This window comes from Salmo salar, chromosome 18 (genome assembly GCF_965601325.2).
Source record: "Salmo salar chromosome 18, fSalSal1, whole genome shotgun sequence".
In the NCBI taxonomy this organism is placed as follows: domain Eukaryota; kingdom Metazoa; phylum Chordata; class Actinopteri; order Salmoniformes; family Salmonidae; genus Salmo; species Salmo salar.
Window position 1 is genome coordinate 49,452,276 of NC_138308.1, and position 20,597 is coordinate 49,472,872.

A 20,597-nucleotide genomic window follows, 5' to 3' on the forward strand; every position below is an offset into this window, starting at 1 on the left:
CAGTCCCCCTATCCCCCTACACCAGTCTCTATCCTGACATCAACGTCATCACAGGTCAGTCCCCCTATCCCCCTACACCAGTCTCTATCCTGACATCAACGTCATCACAGGTCAGTCCCCCTATCCCACTACACCAGTCTCTATCAGTATCAACGTCATCACAGGTCAGTCCCCCTATCCCCGTACACCAGTCTCTATCCTGACATCAACGTCATCACAGGTCAGTCCCCCTATCCCCCTACACCAGTCTCTATCCTGACATCAACGTCATCACAGGTCAGTCCCCCTATCCCCCTACACCAGTCTCTATCAGCATCAACGTCATCACAGGTCAGTCCCCCTATCCCCCTACACCAGTCTCCATCCTGACATCAACGTCATCACAGGTCAGTCCCCCTATCCCTCTACACCAGTCTCTATCCTGACATCAACGTCATCACGGGTCATTCCTCTATCCCCCTACACCAGTCTCTATCAGCATCAACGTCATCACATGTCAGTCCCCCTATCCCCCTACACCAGTCTCTATCAGCATCAACGTCATCACAGGTCAGTCCCCCTATCCCCCTACACCAGTCTCTATCCTGACATCATCGTCATCACAGGTCAGTCCCCTATCCCCCTACACCAGTCTCTATCAGCATCAACGTCATCACAGGTCAGTCCCCCTATCCCCCTACACCAGTCTCTATCCTGACATCAACGTCATCACAGGTCAGTCCCCCTATCCCCCTACACCAGTCTCTATCCTGACATCAACGTCATCACAGGTCAGTCCCCTATCCCCCTACACCAGTCTCTATCAGTATCAACGTCATCACAGGTCAGTCCCCCTATCCCTCTACACCAGTCTCTATCCTGACATCAACGTCATCACGGGTCAGTCCCCCTATCCCCCTACACCAGTCTCTATCAGCATCAACGTCATCACAGGTCAGTCCCCCTATCCCCCTACACCAGTCTCTATCAGCATCAACGTCATCACAGGTCAGTCCCCCTATCCCCCTACACCAGTCTCTATCCTGACATCAACGTCATCACAGGTCATTCCCCTATCCCCCTACACCAGTCTCTATCAGCATCAACGTCATCACAGGTCAGTCCCCCTATCCCCCTACACCAGTCTCTATCCTGACATCAACGTCATCACAGGTCAGTCCCCTATCCCACTACACCAGTCTCTATTCTGACATCAACGTCATCACAGGTCAGTCCTCCTATCCCCCTACACCAGTCTCTATCCTGACATCAACGTCATCACAGGTCAGTCCCCCTATCCTTCTACACCAGTCTCTATCAGTATCAACGTCATCACAGGTCAGTCCCCCTATCCCCCTACACCAGTCTCTATCAGCATCAACGTCATCACAGGTCAGTCCCCCTATCCCCCTACACCAGTCTCTATCCTGACATCATCGTCATCACAGGTTAGTCCCCCTATCCCCCTACACCACTCTCTATCCTGACATCAACGTCATCACAGGTCAGTCCCCCTATCCCTCTACACTTGTCTCTATCAGTATCAACGTCATCACAGGTCAGTCCCCCTATCCCTCTACACCAGTCTCTATCCTGACATCAACGTCATCACAGGTCAGTCCCCCTATCCCTCTACACCAGTCTCTATCAGTATCAACGTCATCACAGGTCAGTCCCCCTATCCCTCTACACCAGTCTCTATCCTGACATCAACGTCATCACAGGTCAGTCCCCCTATCCCCCTACACCAGTCTCTATCCTGACATCAACGTCATCACAGGTTAGTCCCCCTATCCCCTTACACCAGTCTCTATCCTGACATCAACGTCATCACAGGTCTGTCCTCCTATCCCCCTACACCAGTCTCTATCCTGACATCAACGTCATCACAGGTCAGTCCCCCTATCCCCCTACACCAGTCTCTATCAGCATCAACGTCATCACAGGTCAGTCCCCCTATCCCCCTACACCAGTCTCTGTCCTGACATCAACGTCATCACAGGTCAGTCCCCCTATCCCACTACACCAGTCTCTATCAGTATCAACGTCATCACAGGTCAGTCCCCCTATCCCCCTACACCAGTCTCTATCCTGACATCAACGTCATCACAGGTCAGTCCCCCTATCCCCCTACACCAGTCTCTATCCTGACATCAACGTCATCACAGGTCAGTCCCCCTATCCCACTACACCAGTCTCTATCAGTATCAACGTCATCACAGGTCAGTCCCCCTATCCCCGTACACCAGTCTCTATCCTGACATCAACGTCATCACAGGTCAGTCCCCCTATCCCCCTACACCAGTCTCTATCCTGACATCAACGTCATCACAGGTCAGTCCCCCTATCCCCCTACACCAGTCTCTATCAGCATCAACGTCATCACAGGTCAGTCCCCCTATCCCCCTACACCAGTCTCCATCCTGACATCAACGTCATCACAGGTCAGTCCCCCTATCCCTCTACACCAGTCTCTATCCTGACATCAACGTCATCACGGGTCATTCCTCTATCCCCCTACACCAGTCTCTATCAGCATCAACGTCATCACATGTCAGTCCCCCTATCCCCCTACACCAGTCTCTATCAGCATCAACGTCATCACAGGTCAGTCCCCCTATCCCCCTACACCAGTCTCTATCCTGACATCATCGTCATCACAGGTCAGTCCCCTATCCCCCTACACCAGTCTCTATCAGCATCAACGTCATCACAGGTCAGTCCCCCTATCCCCCTACACCAGTCTCTATCCTGACATCAACGTCATCACAGGTCAGTCCCCCTATCCCCCTACACCAGTCTCTATCCTGACATCAACGTCATCACAGGTCAGTCCCCTATCCCACTACACCAGTCTCTATCCTGACATCAACGTCATCACAGGTCAGCCCCCTATCCCCCTACACCAGTCTCTATCCTGACATCAACGTCATCACAGGTCAGTCCCCCTATCCCTCTACACCAGTCTCTATCAGTATCAACGTCATCACAGGTCAGTCCCCCTATCCCTCTACACCAGTCTTTATCCTGACATCAACGTCATCACAGGTCAGTCCCCCTATCCCCCTACACCAGTCTCTATCCTGACATCAACGTCATCACAGGTCAGTCCCCCTATCCCCCCTACACCAGTCTCTATCAGTATCAACGTCATCACAGGTCAGTCCCCCTATCCCCCTACACCAGTCTCTATCCTGACATCAATGTCATCACAGGTCAGTCCCCCCATCCCCCTACACCAGTCTCTATCCTGACATCAACGTCATCACAGGTCAGTCCCCCTATCCCCCTACACCAGTCTCTATCCTGACATCAACGTCATCACAGGTCAGTCCACCTATCCCCCTACACCAGCCTCTATCAGTATCAACGTCATCACAGGTCAGTCCCCCCATCCCCCTACACCAGTCTCTATCCTGACATCAACGTCATCACAGGTCAGTTCCCCTATCCCCCTACACCAGTCTCTATCAGTATCAACGTCATCACAGGTCAGTCCCCCTATCCCTCTACACCAGTCTCTATCCTGACATCAACGTCATCACGGGTCAGTCCCCCTATCCCCCTACACCAGTCTCTATCAGCATCAACGTCATCACAGGTCAGTCCCCCTATCCCCCTACACCAGTCTCTATCAGCATCAACGTCATCACAGGTCAGTCCCCCTATCCCCCTACACCAGTCTCTATCCTGACATCATCGTCATCACAGGTCAGTCCCCCTATCCCCCTACACCAGTCTCTATCAGTATCAACGTCATCACAGGTCAGTCCCCCTATCCCTCTACACCAGTCTCTATCCTGACATCAACGTCATCACGGGTCAGTCCCCCTATCCCCCTACACCAGTCTCTATCAGCATCAACGTCATCACAGGTCAGTCCCCCTATCCCCCTACACCAGTCTCTATCAGCATCAACGTCATCACAGGTCAGTCCCCCTATCCCCCTACACCAGTCTCTATCCTGACATCATCGTCATCACAGGTCAGTCCCCTATCCCCCTACACCAGTCTCTATCAGCATCAACGTCATCACAGGTCAGTCCCCCTATCCCCCTACACCAGTCTCTATCAGCATCAACGTCATCACAGGTCAGTCCCCCTATCCCCCTACACCAGTCTCTATCCTGACATCAACGTCATCACAGGTCAGTCCCCCTATCCCTCTACACCAGTCTCTATCAGTATCAACGTCATCACAGGTCAGTCCCCCTATCCCCCTACACCAGTCTCTATCCTGACATCAACGTCATCACAGGTCAGTCCCCCTATCCCCCTACACCAGTCTCTATCCTGACATCAATTTCATCACAGGTCAGTCCCCTATCCCCCTACAGCAGTCTCTATCAGTATCAACGTCATCACAGGTCAGTCCCCCTATCCCTCTACACCAGTCTTTATCCTGACATCAACGTCATCACAGGTCAGTCCCCCTATCCCCCTACACCAGTCTCTATCCTGACATCAACGTCATCACAGGTCAGTCCCCCTATCCCCCTACACCAGTCTCTATCAGTATCAACGTCATCACAGGTCAGTCCCCCTATCCCCCTACACCAGTCTCTATCCTGACATCAATGTCATCACAGGTCAGTCCCCCCATCCCCCTACACCAGTCTCTATCCTGACATCAACGTCATCACAGGTCAGTCCCCCTATCCCCCTACACCAGTCTCTATCCTGACATCAACGTCATCACAGGTCAGTCCACCTATCCCCCTACACCAGTCTCTATCAGTATCAACGTCATCACAGGTCAGTCCCCCCATCCCCCTACACCAGTCTCTATCCTGACATCAACGTCATCACAGGTCAGTCCCCCTATCCCCCTACACCAGTCTCTATCAGTATCAACGTCATCACAGGTCAGTCCCCCTATCCCTCTACACCAGTCTCTATCCTGACATCAACGTCATCACGGGTCAGTCCCCCTATCCCCCTACACCAGTCTCTATCAGCATCAACGTCATCACAGGTCAGTCCCCCTATCCCCCTACACCAGTCTCTATCAGCATCAACGTCATCACAGGTCAGTCCCCCTATCCCCCTACACCAGTCTCTATCCTGACATCATCGTCATCACAGGTCAGTCCCCTATCCCCCTACACCAGTCTCTATCAGCATCAACATCATCACAGGTCAGTCCCCCTATCCCCCTACAGCAGTCTCTATCAGTATCAACGTCATCACAGGTCAGTCCCCCTATCCCCCTACACCAGTCTCTATCCTGACATCAACGTCATCACAGGTCAGTCCCCCTATCCCCCTACAACAGTCTTTATCCTGACATCAACGTCATCACAGGTCAGTCCCCCTATCCCCCTACACCAGTCTCTATCCTGACATCAACGTCATCACAGGTCAGTCCCCCTGTCCCCCTACACCAGTCTCTATCCTGACATCAACGTCATCACTGGTCAGTCCCCCTATCCCCCTACACCAGTCTCTATCAGTATCAACGTCATCACAGGTCAGTCCACCTATCCCCCTACACCAGTCTCTATCAGTATCAACGTCATCACAGGTCAGTCCCCCCATCCCCCTACACCAGTCTCTATCCTGACATCAACGTCATCACAGGTCAGTCCCCCTATCCCCCTACACCAGTCTCTATCAGTATCAACGTCATCACAGGTCAGTCCCCCTATCCCTCTACACCAGTCTCTATCCTGACATCAACGTCATCACGGGTCAGTCCCCCTATCCCCCTACACCAGTCTCTATCAGCATCAACGTCATCACAGGTCAGTCCCCCTATCCCCCTACACCAGTCTCTATCAGCATCAACGTCATCACAGGTCAGTCCCCCTATCCCCCTACACCAGTCTCTATCCTGACATCATCGTCATCACAGGTCAGTCCCCTATCCCCCTACACCAGTCTCTATCAGCATCAACGTCATCACAGGTCAGTCCCCCTATCCCCCTACAGCAGTCTCTATCAGTATCAACGTCATCACAGGTCAGTCCCCCTATCCCCCTACACCAGTCTCTATCCTGACATCAACGTCATCACAGGTCAGTCCCCCTATCCCCCTACAACAGTCTTTATCCTGACATCAACGTCATCACAGGTCAGTCCCCCTATCCCCCTACACCAGTCTCTATCCTGACATCAACGTCATCACAGGTCAGTCCCCCTGTCCCCCTACACCAGTCTCTATCCTGACATCAACGTCATCACAGGTCAGTCCCCTATCCCACTACACCAGTCTCTATCCTGACATCAACGTCATCACAGGTCAGCCCCCTATCCCCCTACACCAGTCTCTATCCTGACATCAACGTCATCACAGGTCAGTCCCCCTATTCCCCCTACACCAGTCTCTATCAGTATCAACGTCATCACAGGTCAGTCCCCCCATCCCCCTACACCAGTCTCTATCCTGACATCAACGTCATCACAGGTCAGTCCCCCCATCCCCCTACACCAGTCTCTATCCTGACATCAACGTCATCACAGGTCAGTCCCCCTTTCCTTCTACACCAGTCTCTATCAGTATCAACGTCATCACAGGTCAGTCCCCCTAACCCCCTACACCAGTCTCTATCCTGACATCATCGTCATCACAGGTCTGTCCCCCTATCCCCCTACACCAGTCTCTATCAGTATCAACGTCATCACAGGTCAGTCCCCCTATCCCTCTACACCAGTCTCTATCCTGACATCAACGTCATCACGGGTCAGTCCCCCTATCCCCCTACACCAGTCTCTATCAGCATCAACGTCATCACAGGTCAGCCCCCCTATCCCCCTACACCAGTCTCTATCAGCATCAACGTCATCACAGGTCAGTCCCCCTATCCCCCTACACCAGTCTCTATCCTGACATCATCGTCATCACAGGTCAGTCCCCTATCCCCCTACACCAGTCTCTATCAGCATCAACGTCATCACAGGTCAGTCCCCCTATCCCCCTACAGCAGTCTCTATCAGTATCAACGTCATCACAGGTCAGTCCCCCTATCCCCGTACACCAGTCTCTATCCTGACATCAACGTCATCACAGGTCAGTCCCCCTATTCCCCCTACACCAGTCTCTATCAGTATCAACGTCATCACAGGTCAGTCCCCCCATCCCCCTACACCAGTCTCTATCCTGACATCAACGTCATCACAGGTCAGTCCCCCCATCCCCCTACACCAGTCTCTATCCTGACATCAACGTCATCACAGGTCAGTCCCCCTTTCCTTCTACACCAGTCTCTATCAGTATCAACGTCATCACAGGTCAGTCCCCCTAACCCCCTACACCAGTCTCTATCCTGACATCATCGTCATCACAGGTCTGTCCCCCTATCCCCCTACTCCAGTCTCTATCAGTATCAACGTCATCACAGGTCAGTCCCCCTATCCCTCTACACCAGTCTCTATCCTGACATCAACGTCATCACGGGTCAGTCCCCCTATCCCCCTACACCAGTCTCTATCAGCATCAACGTCATCACAGGTCAGTCCCCCTATCCCCCTACACCAGTCTCTATCCTGACATCAACGTCATCACAGGTCAGTCCCCCTATCCCTCTACACCAGTCTCTATCAGTATCAACGTCATCACAGGTCAGTCCCCCTATCCCCCTACACCAGTCTCTATCCTGACATCAATTTCATCACAGGTCTGTCCCCTATCCCCCTACAGCAGTCTCTATCAGTATCAACGTCATCACAGGTCAGTCCCCCTATCCCTCTACACCAGTCTTTATCCTGACATCAACGTCATCACAGGTCAGTCCCCCTATCCCCCTACACCAGTCTCTATCCTGACATCAACGTCATCACAGGTCAGTCCCCCTATCCCCCCTACACCAGTCTCTATCAGTATCAACGTCATCACAGGTCAGTCCCCCTATCCCCCTACACCAGTCTCTATCCTGACATCAATGTCATCACAGGTCAGTCCTCCCATCCCCCTACACCAGTCTCTATCCTGACATCAACGTCATCACAGGTCAGTCCACCTATCCCCCTACACCAGTCTCTATCAGTATCAACGTCATCACAGGTCAGTCCCCCCATCCCCCTACACCAGTCTCTATCCTGACATCAACGTCATCACAGGTCAGTCCCCCTATCCCCCTACACCAGTCTCTATCCTGACATCAACGTCATCACAGGTCAGTCCCCCTATCCCTCTACACCAGTCTCTATCAGTATCAACGTCATCACAGGTCAGTCCCCCTATCCCCCTACACCAGTCTCTATCCTGACATCAACGTCATCACAGGTCAGTCCCCCTATCCCCCTACACCAGTCTCTATCCTGACATCAATTTCATCACAGGTCTGTCCCCTATCCCCCTACAGCAGTCTCTATCAGTATCAACGTCATCACAGGTCAGTCCCCCTATCCCTCTACACCAGTCTTTATCCTGACATCAACGTCATCACAGGTCAGTCCCCCTATCCCCCTACACCAGTCTCTATCCTGACATCAACGTCATCACAGGTCAGTCCCCCTATCCCCCCTACACCAGTCTCTATCAGTATCAACGTCATCACAGGTCAGTCCCCCTATCCCCCTACACCAGTCTCTATCCTGACATCAATGTCATCACAGGTCAGTCCCCCCATCCCCCTACACCAGTCTCTATCCTGACATCAACGTCATCACAGGTCAGTCCACCTATCCCTCTACACCAGTCTCTATCAGTATCAACGTCATCACAGGTCAGTCCCCCCATCCCCCTACACCAGTCTCTATCCTGACATCAACGTCATCACAGGTCAGTCCCCCTATCCCCCTACACCAGTCTCTATCAGTATCAACGTCATCACAGGTCAGTCCCCCTATCCCTCTACACCAGTCTCTATCCTGACATCAACGTCATCACGGGTCAGTCCCCCTATCCCCCTTCACCAGTCTCTATCAGCATCAACGTCATCACAGGTCAGTCCCCCTATCCCCCTACACCAGTCTCTATCAGCATCAACGTCATCACAGGTCAGTCCCCCTATCCCCCTACACCAGTCTCTATCCTGACATCATCGTCATCACAGGTATGTCCCCTATCCCCCTACACCAGTCTCTATCAGCATCAACGTCATCACAGGTCAGTCCCCCTATCCCCCTACACCAGTCTCTATCCTGACATCAACGTCATCACAGGTCAGTCCCCCTACACCAGTCTCTATCCTGACATCAACGTCATCACAGGTCAGTCCCCTATCCCACTACACCAGTCTCTATCCTGACATCAACGTCATCACAGGTCAGCCCCCTATCCCCCTACACCAGTCTCTATCCTGACATCAACGTCATCACAGGTCAGTCCCCCTATCCCTCTACACCAGTCTCTATCAGTATCAACGTCATCACAGGTCAGTCCCCCTATCCCCCTACACCAGTCTCTATCCTGACATCAACGTCATCACAGGTCAGTCCCCCTATCCCCCTACACCAGTCTCTATCCTGACATCAATTTCATCACAGGTCTGTCCCCTATCCCCCTACAGCAGTCTCTATCAATATCAACGTCATCACAGGTCAGTCCCCCTATCCCTCTACACCAGTCTTTATCCTGACATCAACGTCATCACAGGTCAGTCCCCCTATCCCCCTACACCAGTCTCTATCCTGACATCAACGTCATCACAGGTCAGTCCCCCTATCCCCCCTACACCAGTCTCTATCAGTATCAACGTCATCACAGGTCAGTCCACCTGTCCCCCTACACCAGTCTCTATCAGTATCAACGTCATCACAGGTCAGTCCCCCCATCCCCCTACACCAGTCTCTATCCTGACATCAACGTCATCACAGGTCAGTCCCCCTATCCCCCTATACCAGTCTCTATCCTGACATCAACGTCATCACAGGTCAGTCCCCCTATCCCTCTACACCAGTCTCTATCAGTATCAACGTCATCACAGGTCAGTCCCCCTATCCCCCTACACCAGTCTCTATCCTGACATCAACGTCATCACAGGTCAGTCCCCCTATCCCCCTACACCAGTCTCTATCCTGACATCAATTTCATCACAGGTCTGTCCCCTATCCCCCTACAGCAGTCTCTATCAGTATCAACGTCATCACAGGTCAGTCCCCCTATCCCTCTACACCAGTCTTTATCCTGACATCAACGTCATCACAGGTCAGTCCCCCTATCCCCCTACACCAGTCTCTATCCTGACATCAACGTCATCACAGGTCAGTCCCCCTATCCCCCCTACACCAGTCTCTATCAGTATCAACGTCATCTCAGGTCAGTCCCCCTATCCCCCTACACCAGTCTCTATCCTGACATCAATGTCATCACAGGTCAGTCCCCCCATCCCCCTACACCAGTCTCTATCCTGACATCAACGTCATCACAGGTCAGTCCACCTATCCCCCTACACCAGTCTCTATCAGTATCAACGTCATCACAGGTCAGTCCCCCCATCCCCCTACACCAGTCTCTATCCTGACATCAACGTCATCACAGGTCAGTCCCCCTATCCCCCTACACCAGTCTCTATCAGTATCAACGTCATCACAGGTCAGTCCCCCTATCCCTCTACACCAGTCTCTATCCTGACATCAACGTCATCACGGGTCAGTCCCCCTATCCCCCTACACCAGTCTCTATCAGCATCAACGTCATCACAGGTCAGTCCCCCTTTCCCCCAAAACCAGTCTCTATCAGCATCAACGTCATCACAGGTCAGTCCCCCTATCCCCCTACACCAGTCTCTATCCTGACATCATCGTCATCACAGGTATGTCCCCTATCCCCCTACACCAGTCTCTATCAGCATCAACGTCATCACAGGTCAGTCCCCCTATCCCCCTACACCAGTCTCTATCCTGACATCAACGTCATCACAGGTCAGTCCCCCTATCCCCCTACACCAGTCTCTATCCTGACATCAACGTCATCACAGGTCAGTCCCCTATCCCCCTACACCAGTCTCTATCCTGACATCAACGTCATCACAGGTCAGTCCACCTATCCCCCTACACCAGTCTCTATCAGTATCAACGTCATCACAGGTCAGTTCCCCCTATCCCCCTACACCAGTCTCTATCCTGACATCAACCTCATCACAGGTCAGTCCCCCTATCCCCCTACACCAGTCTCTATCAGTATCAACGTCATCACAGGTCAGTCCCCCTATCCCTCTACACCAGTCTCTATCCTGACATCAACGTCATCACGGGTCAGTCCCCCTATCCCCCTACACCAGTCTCTATCAGCATCAACGTCATCACAGGTCAGTCCCCCTTTCCCCCAAAACCAGTCTCTATCAGCATCAACGTCATCACAGGTCAGTCCCCCTATCCCCCTACACCAGTCTCTATCCTGACATCATCGTCATCACAGGTATGTCCCCTATCCCCCTATACCAGTCTCTATCAGCATCAACGTCATCACAGGTCAGTCCCCCTATCCCCCTACACCAGTCTCTATCCTGACATCAACGTCATCACAGGTCAGTCCCCCTATCCCCCTACACCAGTCTCTATCAGTATCAACGTCATCACAGGTCAGTCCCCCTATCCCTCTACACCAGTCTCTATCCTGACATCAACGTCATCACGGGTCAGTCCCCCTATCCCCCTACACCAGTCTCTATCAGCATCAACGTCATCACAGGTCAGTCCCCCTTTCCCCCAAAACCAGTCTCTATCAGCATCAACGTCATCACAGGTCAGTCCCCCTATCCCCCTACACCAGTCTCTATCCTGACATCATCGTCATCACAGGTATGTCCCCTATCCCCCTACACCAGTCTCTATCAGCATCAACGTCATCACAGGTCAGTCCCCCTATCCCCCTACACCAGTCTCTATCCTGACATCAACGTCATCACAGGTCAGTCCCCCTATCCCCCTACACCAGTCTCTATCCTGACATCAACGTCATCACAGGTCAGTCCCCTATCCCCCTACACCAGTCTCTATCCTGACATCAACGTCATCACAGGTCAGTCCACCTATCCCCCTACACCAGTCTCTATCAGTATCAACGTCATCACAGGTCAGTTCCCCCTATCCCCCTACACCAGTCTCTATCCTGACATCAACCTCATCACAGGTCAGTCCCCCTATCCCCCTACACCAGTCTCTATCAGTATCAACGTCATCACAGGTCAGTCCCCCTATCCCTCTACACCAGTCTCTATCCTGACATCAACGTCATCACGGGTCAGTCCCCCTATCCCCCTACACCAGTCTCTATCAGCATCAACGTCATCACAGGTCAGTCCCCCTTTCCCCCAAAACCAGTCTCTATCAGCATCAACGTCATCACAGGTCAGTCCCCCTATCCCCCTACACCAGTCTCTATCCTGACATCATCGTCATCACAGGTATGTCCCCTATCCCCCTATACCAGTCTCTATCAGCATCAACGTCATCACAGGTCAGTCCCCCTATCCCCCTACACCAGTCTCTATCCTGACATCAACGTCATCACAGGTCAGTCCCCCTATCCCCCTACACCAGTCTCTATCCTGACATCAACGTCATCACAGGTCAGTCCCCTATCCCCCTACACCAGTCTCTATCCTGACATCAACGTCATCACAGGTCAGTCCACCTATCCCCCTACACCAGTCTCTATCAGTATCAACGTCATCACAGGTCAGTTCCCCCTATCCCCCTACACCAGTCTCTATCCTGACATCAACCTCATCACAGGTCAGTCCCCCTATCCCCCTACACCAGTCTCTATCAGTATCAACGTCATCACAGGTCAGTCCCCCTATCCCTCTACACCAGTCTCTATCCTGACATCAACGTCATCACGGGTCAGTCCCCCTATCCCCCTACACCAGTCTCTATCAGCATCAACGTCATCACAGGTCAGTCCCCCTATCCCCCTACACCAGTCTCTATCAGCATCAATGTCATTACAGGTCAGTCCCCCTATCCCCCTACACCAGTCTCTATCCTGACATCAACGTCATCACAGGTCAGTCCCCTATCCCCCTACACCAGTCTCTATCAGCATCAACGTCATCACAGGTCAGTCCCCCTATCCCCCTACAGCAGTCTCTATCAGTATCAACGTCATCACAGGTCAGTCCCCCTATCCCCCTACACCAGTCTCTATCCTGACATCAACGTCATCACAGGTCAGTCCCCCTATCCCCCTACAACAGTCTTTATCCTGACATCAACGTCATCACAGGTCAGTCCCCCTATCCCCCTACACCAGTCTCTATCCTGACATTAACGTCATCACAGGTCAGTCCCCCTATCCTACTACACAAGTCTCTATTCTGACATCAACGTCATCACAGGTCAGTCCCCCTATCCCCCTACACCAGTCTCTATCCTGACATCAACGTCATCACAGGTCAGTCCCCCTATCCCCCTACACCAGTCTCTATCCTGACATCAACGTCATCACAGGTTAGTCCCCCTATCCCCCTACACCAGTCTCTATCCTGACATCAACGTCATCACAGGTTAGTCCCCCTATCCCCTTACACCAGTCTCTATCCTGACATCAACGTCATCACAGGTCTGTCCTCCTATCCCCCTACACCCGTCTCTATCCTGACATCAACGTCATCACAGGTCAGTCCCCCTATCCCCCTACACCAGTCTCTATCAGCATCAACGTCATCACAGGTCAGTCCCCCTATCCCCCTACACCAGTCTCTATCCTGACATCAACGTCATCACAGGTCAGTCCCCCTATCCCACTACACCAGTCTCTATCAGTATCAACGTCATCACAGGTCAGTCCCCCTATCCCCCTACACCAGTCTCTATCCTGACATCAACGTCATCACAAGTCAGTCCCCCTATCCCCCTACACCAGTCTCTATCCTGACATCAACGTCATCACAGGTCAGTCCCCCTATCCCACTACACCAGTCTCTATCAGTATCAACGTCATCACAGGTCAGTCCCCCTATCCCCGTACACCAGTCTCTATCCTGACATCAACGTCATCACAGGTCAGTCCCCCTATCCCCCTACACCAGTCTCTATCCTGACATCAACGTCATCACAGGTCAGTCCCCCTATCCCCCTACACCAGTCTCTATCAGCATCAACGTCATCACAGGTCAGTCCCCCTATCCCCCTACACCAGTCTCCATCCTGACATCAACGTCATCACAGGTCAGTCCCCCTATCCCCCTACACCAGTCTCTATCAGTATCAACATCATCACAGGTCAGTCCCCCTATCCCCCTACACCAGTCTCTATCAGTATCAACGTCATCACAGGTCAGTCCCCCTATCCCTCTACACCAGTCTCTATCCTGACATCAACGTCATCACAGTTCAGTCCCCCTATCCCCCTACACCAGTCTCCATCCTGACATCAACGTCATCACAGGTCAGTCCCCCTATCCCCCTACACCAGTCTCTATCAGTATCAACATCATCACAGGTCAGTCCCCCTATCCCCCTACACCAGTCTCTATCCTGACATCAACGTCATCACAGGTCAGTCCCCTATCCCACTACACCAGTCTCTATCCTGACATCAACGTCATCACAGGTCAGTCCCCCTATCCCCCTACACCAGTCTCTATCCTGACATCAACGTCATCACAGGTCAGTCCCCCTATTCCCCCTACACCAGTCTCTATCAGTATCAACGTCATCACAGGTCAGTCCCCCCATCCCCCTACACCAGTCTCTATCCTGACATCAACGTCATCACAGGGCAGTCCCCCCATCCCCCTACACCAGTCTCTATCCTGACATCAACGTCATCACAGGTCAGTCCCCCTATCCTTCTACACCAGTCTCTATCAGTATCAACGTCATCACAGGTCAGTCCCCCTATCCCCCTACACCAGTCTCTATCAGCATCAACGTCATCACAGGTCAGTCCCCCTATCCCCCTACACCAGTCTCTATCCTGACATCATCGTCATCACAGGTTAGTCCCCCTATCCCCCTACACCACTCTCTATCCTGACATCAACGTCATCACAGGTCAGTCCCCCTATCCCTCTACACCAGTCTCTATCCTGACATCAACGTCATCACAGGTCAGTCCCCCTATCCCTCTACACCAGTCTCTATCAGTATCAACGTCATCACAGGTCAGTCCCCCTATCCCTCTACACCAGTCTCTATCCTGACATCAACGTCATCACAGGTTAGTCCCCCTATCCCCTTACACCAGTCTCTATCCTGACATCAACGTCATCACAGGTCAGTCCCCCTATCCCCCTACACCAGTCTCTATCAGCATCAACGTCATCACAGGTCAGTCCCCCTATCCCCCTACAACAGTCTCTATCCTGACATCAACGTCATCACAGGTCAGTCCCCCTATCCCACTACACCAGTCTCTATCAGTATCAACGTCATCACAGGTCAGTCCCCCTATCCCCCTACACCAGTCTCTATCCTGACATCAACGTCATCACAGGTCAGTCCCCCTATCCCCCTACACCAGTCTCTATCCTGACATCAACGTCATCACAGGTCAGTCCCCCTATCCCACTACACCAGTCTCTATCAGTATCAACGTCATCACAGGTCAGTCCCCCTATCCCCCTACACCAGTCTCTTTCCTGACATCAACGTCATCACAGGTCAGTCCCCCTATCCCCCTACACCAGTCTCTATCCTGACATCAACGTCATCACAGGTCAGTCCCCCTATCCCCCTACACCAGTCTCTATCAGCATCAACGTCATCACAGGTCAGTCCCCCTATCCCCCTACACCAGTCTCCATCCTGACATCAACGTCATCACAGGTCAGTCCCCCTATCCCCCTACACCAGTCTCTATCAGTATCAACATCATCACAGGTCAGTCCCCCTATCCCCCTACACCAGTCTCTATCAGTATCAACGTCATCACAAGTCAGTCCCCCTATCACTCTACACCAGTCTCTATCCTGACATCGTCATCACAGGTCAGTCCCCCTATCCCCCTACACCAGTCTCTATCAGCAATATGGAACCTGCATCATTTTCACTTATTTTTTTGTGTTTAATAGGCTAAATAAAAATACATTTGTATTCGTCACAATGCTTCCTCGACCTTTCTCGACCCGCTCCAACTACAGCCCCCTCAATGTGAATTGGGGTGTGCTCGGCCCTCCGTTTCCAATAGTCCACAATCAGCTCCTTTGTCTTGCTGATGCACCCCTGAGAGACCCCCATGTTGAAGGTCAGTGTGGCGGATGTGTTGTTACCTACCCTCACCACCTGGGGGCATCCCATCAGGAAGACCAGGATCCAGTTGCAGAGGGAAGTGATCAGTCCCAGGGTCCTTAGCTTAGTGATGAGCTTGGAGGGCACTATGGTGTTGAATGCTGGGCTGTAGTCAACGAACAGCATTCTCACATAGGTGTTCCTGTTGTCCAGGTGGGAAAGGGCAGTGTGGAGTGAGATTAAGATTGCGTCATCTGTGGATCTGTTGGGGCGGTATGCAAATTGGAGTGGGTCTAGGGTTTCCGGGATGATGGTGTTGACGTGAGCCATGACCAGCCTTTCAAAAAATGTCATGGCTACAGATGTGTGCTAAGGAGCGATAGTCATTTAGACAGGTTACCTTGGCGTTCTCTGGTCTGCTTGAAACATGTAGGTATTACAGACTGGGACAGGGAGAGGTTGAAAATGTCAGTGAAGACACTTGCCAGCTGGTCAGCGCATGCTCTGAGTACGTGTCCTGGTAATCCGTCTGGCCCTGCGGCCTTGTGAATGTTAACGGGTTTAAAGGTCTTACACACATCGGCTACGGAGAGTGGGATCACACAGTCGTCCGGAACAGCTGGTGCTCTCTCGCATGGTTCAGTGTTGCTTTCCTCTAAGAAAGTTTAGAAGGCATTTAGCTCATCTGGTAGGATCGTGTCACTGGGCAGCTCGCGGCTGGGTTTCCCTTTGTAATCCGTGATGGTTTGCAAGCCCTGCCACATCCGGCGAGCGTCAAAACCAGTGTAGTAGGATTCGATCTTAGTTCTGTATTGACGCTTTACTTGTGTTGGATTCTGGGTTAAACTTGGAACATTATTATCCTGGAGACATGATACATCAGAAGTAAGACTATAGTATCTGAGGAGTGATAGAGACTGGTTGTTACATCAGATGGAATACTATAGTCTCTGAGGAGTGATAGAGACTGGTTGTTACATTAGTAATACTATAGTCTCTGAGGAGTGATAGAGACTGGTTGTTACATCAGATGTAATACTATAGTCTCTGAGGAGTGATAGAGACTGGTTGTTACATCAGAAGTAATACTAGTCTCTGAGGAGTGATAGAGACTGGTTGTTACATCAGATGTAATACTATAGTCTCTGAGGAGTGATAGAGACTGGTTGTTACATCAGATGTAATACTATAGTCTCTGAGGAGTGATAGAGATTGGTTGTTACATCAGAAGTAATACTAGTCTCTGAGGAGTGATAGAGACTGGTTGTTACATCAAATGTAATACTATAGTCTCTGAGGGGTGATAGAGACTGGTTGTTACATCAGAAGTTAATGGTGATCTGTAGGAGCCAGATGGCTTTGGAATTTGCCGGGTGGACGGAGGGAAGTCACAGGATTGCTATAGGAGGAAGTCACAGGATCGCTATAGGAGGAAGTCACAGGATCGCTATAGGAGGAAGTCACAGGATCGCTATAGGAGGAAGTCACAGGATCGCTATAGGAGGAAGTCACAGGATCGCTATAGGTGATACGGGTGAAGATCTTTGGATTATGCATCAAGGGGGTTGAATTCAGGTCAGATCCCCTTAAGGGAGAAACAATGGTTTATTACCCCATCACTTCCTCTTCCTGTCGAACTATAAAAGATGTAAGGATTGGAGAGAAGGAGGAATGCCTAAATTGGAGTGTATATATATATATATATATATATATATATATATATATATATATATATATATATATATATATATATATATATACGTGTATATATACATATATATATATATATATATATATATATATATATATATATATATATATATATATATATATATATATATATATATATATATATATATACATACACTAGTGGTGGTGGAAACATGTTTTGTCTGAATGCAGCTGTATTGACCCTTTGGGAAGAATTAAACTTGGTTTAAGCTTTCATAATGTCCGTTGAGTGTTTTACTCTGAGAATTAGATGAATGAAAAAGAAAACCGCACACTGCTTTTGATAGTATCACTGATCTTTAATAAGCTTTACGTATCGGCCTCACGGCCTTCGTTAAAGCTTTACGTATCGGCCTCAAGGCCTTCGTCAGAGCTTTACGTATCGGCCTCACGGCCTTCGTCAGAGCTTTACGTATCGGCCTCACGGCCTTTGTCAGAGCTTTACGTATCGGCCTCACGGCCTTCGTCAGAGCTTTACGTATCGGCCTCACGGCCTTCGTCAGAGCTTTACGTATCGGCCTCACGGCCTTTGTCAGAGCTTTACGTATCGTCCTCACGGTCTTCGTCAGAGCTTTATGTATCGTCCTCACGGCCTTCGTCAGAGCTTTATGTATCGGCCTCATGGCCTTTGTCAGAGCTTTACGTATCAGCCTTACGGCCTTCGTCAGAGCTTTACGTATCGGCCTCACGTCCTTCGTCAGAGCTTTTGTGAATTAAAAAAAAAATTGTCTCCTTATGTGGCCCCACCCAAATCCGCTCCACGCATGAAAAAGGGGTTGGAGGCAAAGGAAAAACAATAAGTGCTACCAAATATAACAATATGCATTTCATAAATAAATGACTCTGAGAATTAGAACATAACACCTGTTTGATGGTTTGTCGGAGGGCGTAGCAGCATTCTGTTAACAGACAGTGCATTAGGAAAGTATTCAGACCCCTTGATGTTACAGCCTTTTTCTAAAATAGATTAAAAAAATTAATCCTTCATCAATCTACACACAATACTCCATAATGACATCACAATACCCCATAATGACATCACAATACCCCATAATGACAAAGCAAAAACATGTTGTTAAAAAAAAACTGAAATATCACATTTACATAAGTATTCAGATCCTTTACTCAGAACTTTGTTGAAGCACCTTTGGCAGCGATTACAGCCTCGAGTCTTCTTGGGTATGACGCTATAAGCCTGGCACACCTGTATTTGTGGAGTTTCTCCCATTCTCCACTCAAGCTTTGTCAGGTTGGATGGGGAGCTATTTTAAGGTCTCTCCAGAGATGTTCGATCAGGTTCAAGTCCGGGCTCTGGCTGGGCCACTCAAGGACATTCAGAGACTTGTCCCGAAGCCACTCCTGCATTGTTTTGGCTGAGTGCTTAGGGTCATTGTCCTGTTGGAAGGTGAACCTTCGTTCCAGTCTGAGGTCCTGAGTGCTCTGGAGCAGGTTTTCATCAAGGATCTCTCTGTACTTTGCTCCGTTCATCTTTCCCTTGATCCTGACTAGTCTCCCAGTCCCTGCCACTGAAAAACATTCTTACAGCATGATGCTGCTACCGCCATGCTTCACCGTAGGGATGGTGCCAGGTTTCCTCCAGACGTGGCGCTTGGCATTCAGGCCAAAGTGTTCAATCTTGGTTTCATCAGACCAGAGAATCTTGTTTCTCATGGTCTGAGAGTCTTTAGGTGCCTTTTGGTATAGAGTATTTTATATTTTATTAGGATCCCTACTCTTCCTGGGGTCCACACAAAATATGAAACATGGCATAATACAGAACGTTAATGAGACAAGAACAGCTCAAGGACAGAACCAAATATATATATATATATATATATATATATATATATATATATATATATTTTTTTTAAATATACATTTCAATTTAAAATGTAATATATAGACAGGTCTGTGCATTTCAAAATCATGTCCAATCAATTGCATTTACCACAGATGGACTCCAATCAAGTTGTAGAAACATCTCTAGGACGATCAATGGAAACAGGATGCACCTGAGCTCAATTTATAGTCTCATAGCAAAGGGTCTGAATACTAATGTAAATAAGGTATTTCTGTTTCATTTTTAATAAATGTGCAAAAGAAAAATACAAAAAATGTTTTCGCTTTGTCATGGGGTATTGTAATGTCATTATGGGGTATTGTGATGTCATTATGGGGTATTGTGATGTCATTATGGGGGTATTATTTGTAGGTTGATGAGGAAAACAAACAATTTAATAAATTTTTAGAAAAAGGCTGTATTATTCCTTCCTTGTGATGTTTATGTTCAGGCATTCTGAAGGACTACCTACGTGAGCTGCCATCCTCCCTTATCACCAGGACCTTGTACGAGGTGGTTTTGGAGGCCATGTCTCTGAGACCTCCTCCTTCTCGCTCCTCCCCTGGAACCTCCTCTCCTGGCAGGAGCGAGGGAGACATACAGCGCTCTCAAAGCACCGTGGCCCTACTGCAATGTCTGCCTGAACCAGAGAGGGTGGGTACATATCTCTCTCTGTCAGCCAGTCTGTCTCTGTCTGTCTCTCTCTCTGTATCTCTCTCTGTATCTCTCTCTCAAATTCCTTAATTTTGGGTCATTCACAGTGGTCATGTATTCTGCCACTGTGTACTCTCTGTTTAGGGTCAAATAGCATTCTAGTTTGCTCTGTTTTTTAAAATGAATTCTTTCCAATGTGTCAAGTAATTATCTTTTTGTTTTGTCATGATTTGGTTGGGTCTAATTGTGTTGCTGTCCTGGGGCTCTGTAGGGTGTGTTTGTGTTTGTGAGCAGAGCCCCAGGACCAGCTTGCTTAGGGGACTCTTCTCCA

General features: G+C 50.2%; 1 protein-coding gene across 1 annotated transcript in view; it reads left to right on the forward strand.

Moving 5' to 3' along the window:
- Positions 1-20,597, forward strand: part of LOC106577370 (rho GTPase-activating protein SYDE1) — a 196,267-nt gene that overhangs the window by 165,605 nt on the left and 10,065 nt on the right. Inside the window, exon 7 of the mRNA XM_082964999.1 lies at positions 20,064-20,266. Within this exon, the coding sequence (XP_082821125.1) occupies positions 20,064-20,266 (203 nt within the window). The remainder of the gene's footprint in view (positions 1-20,063; positions 20,267-20,597) is intronic.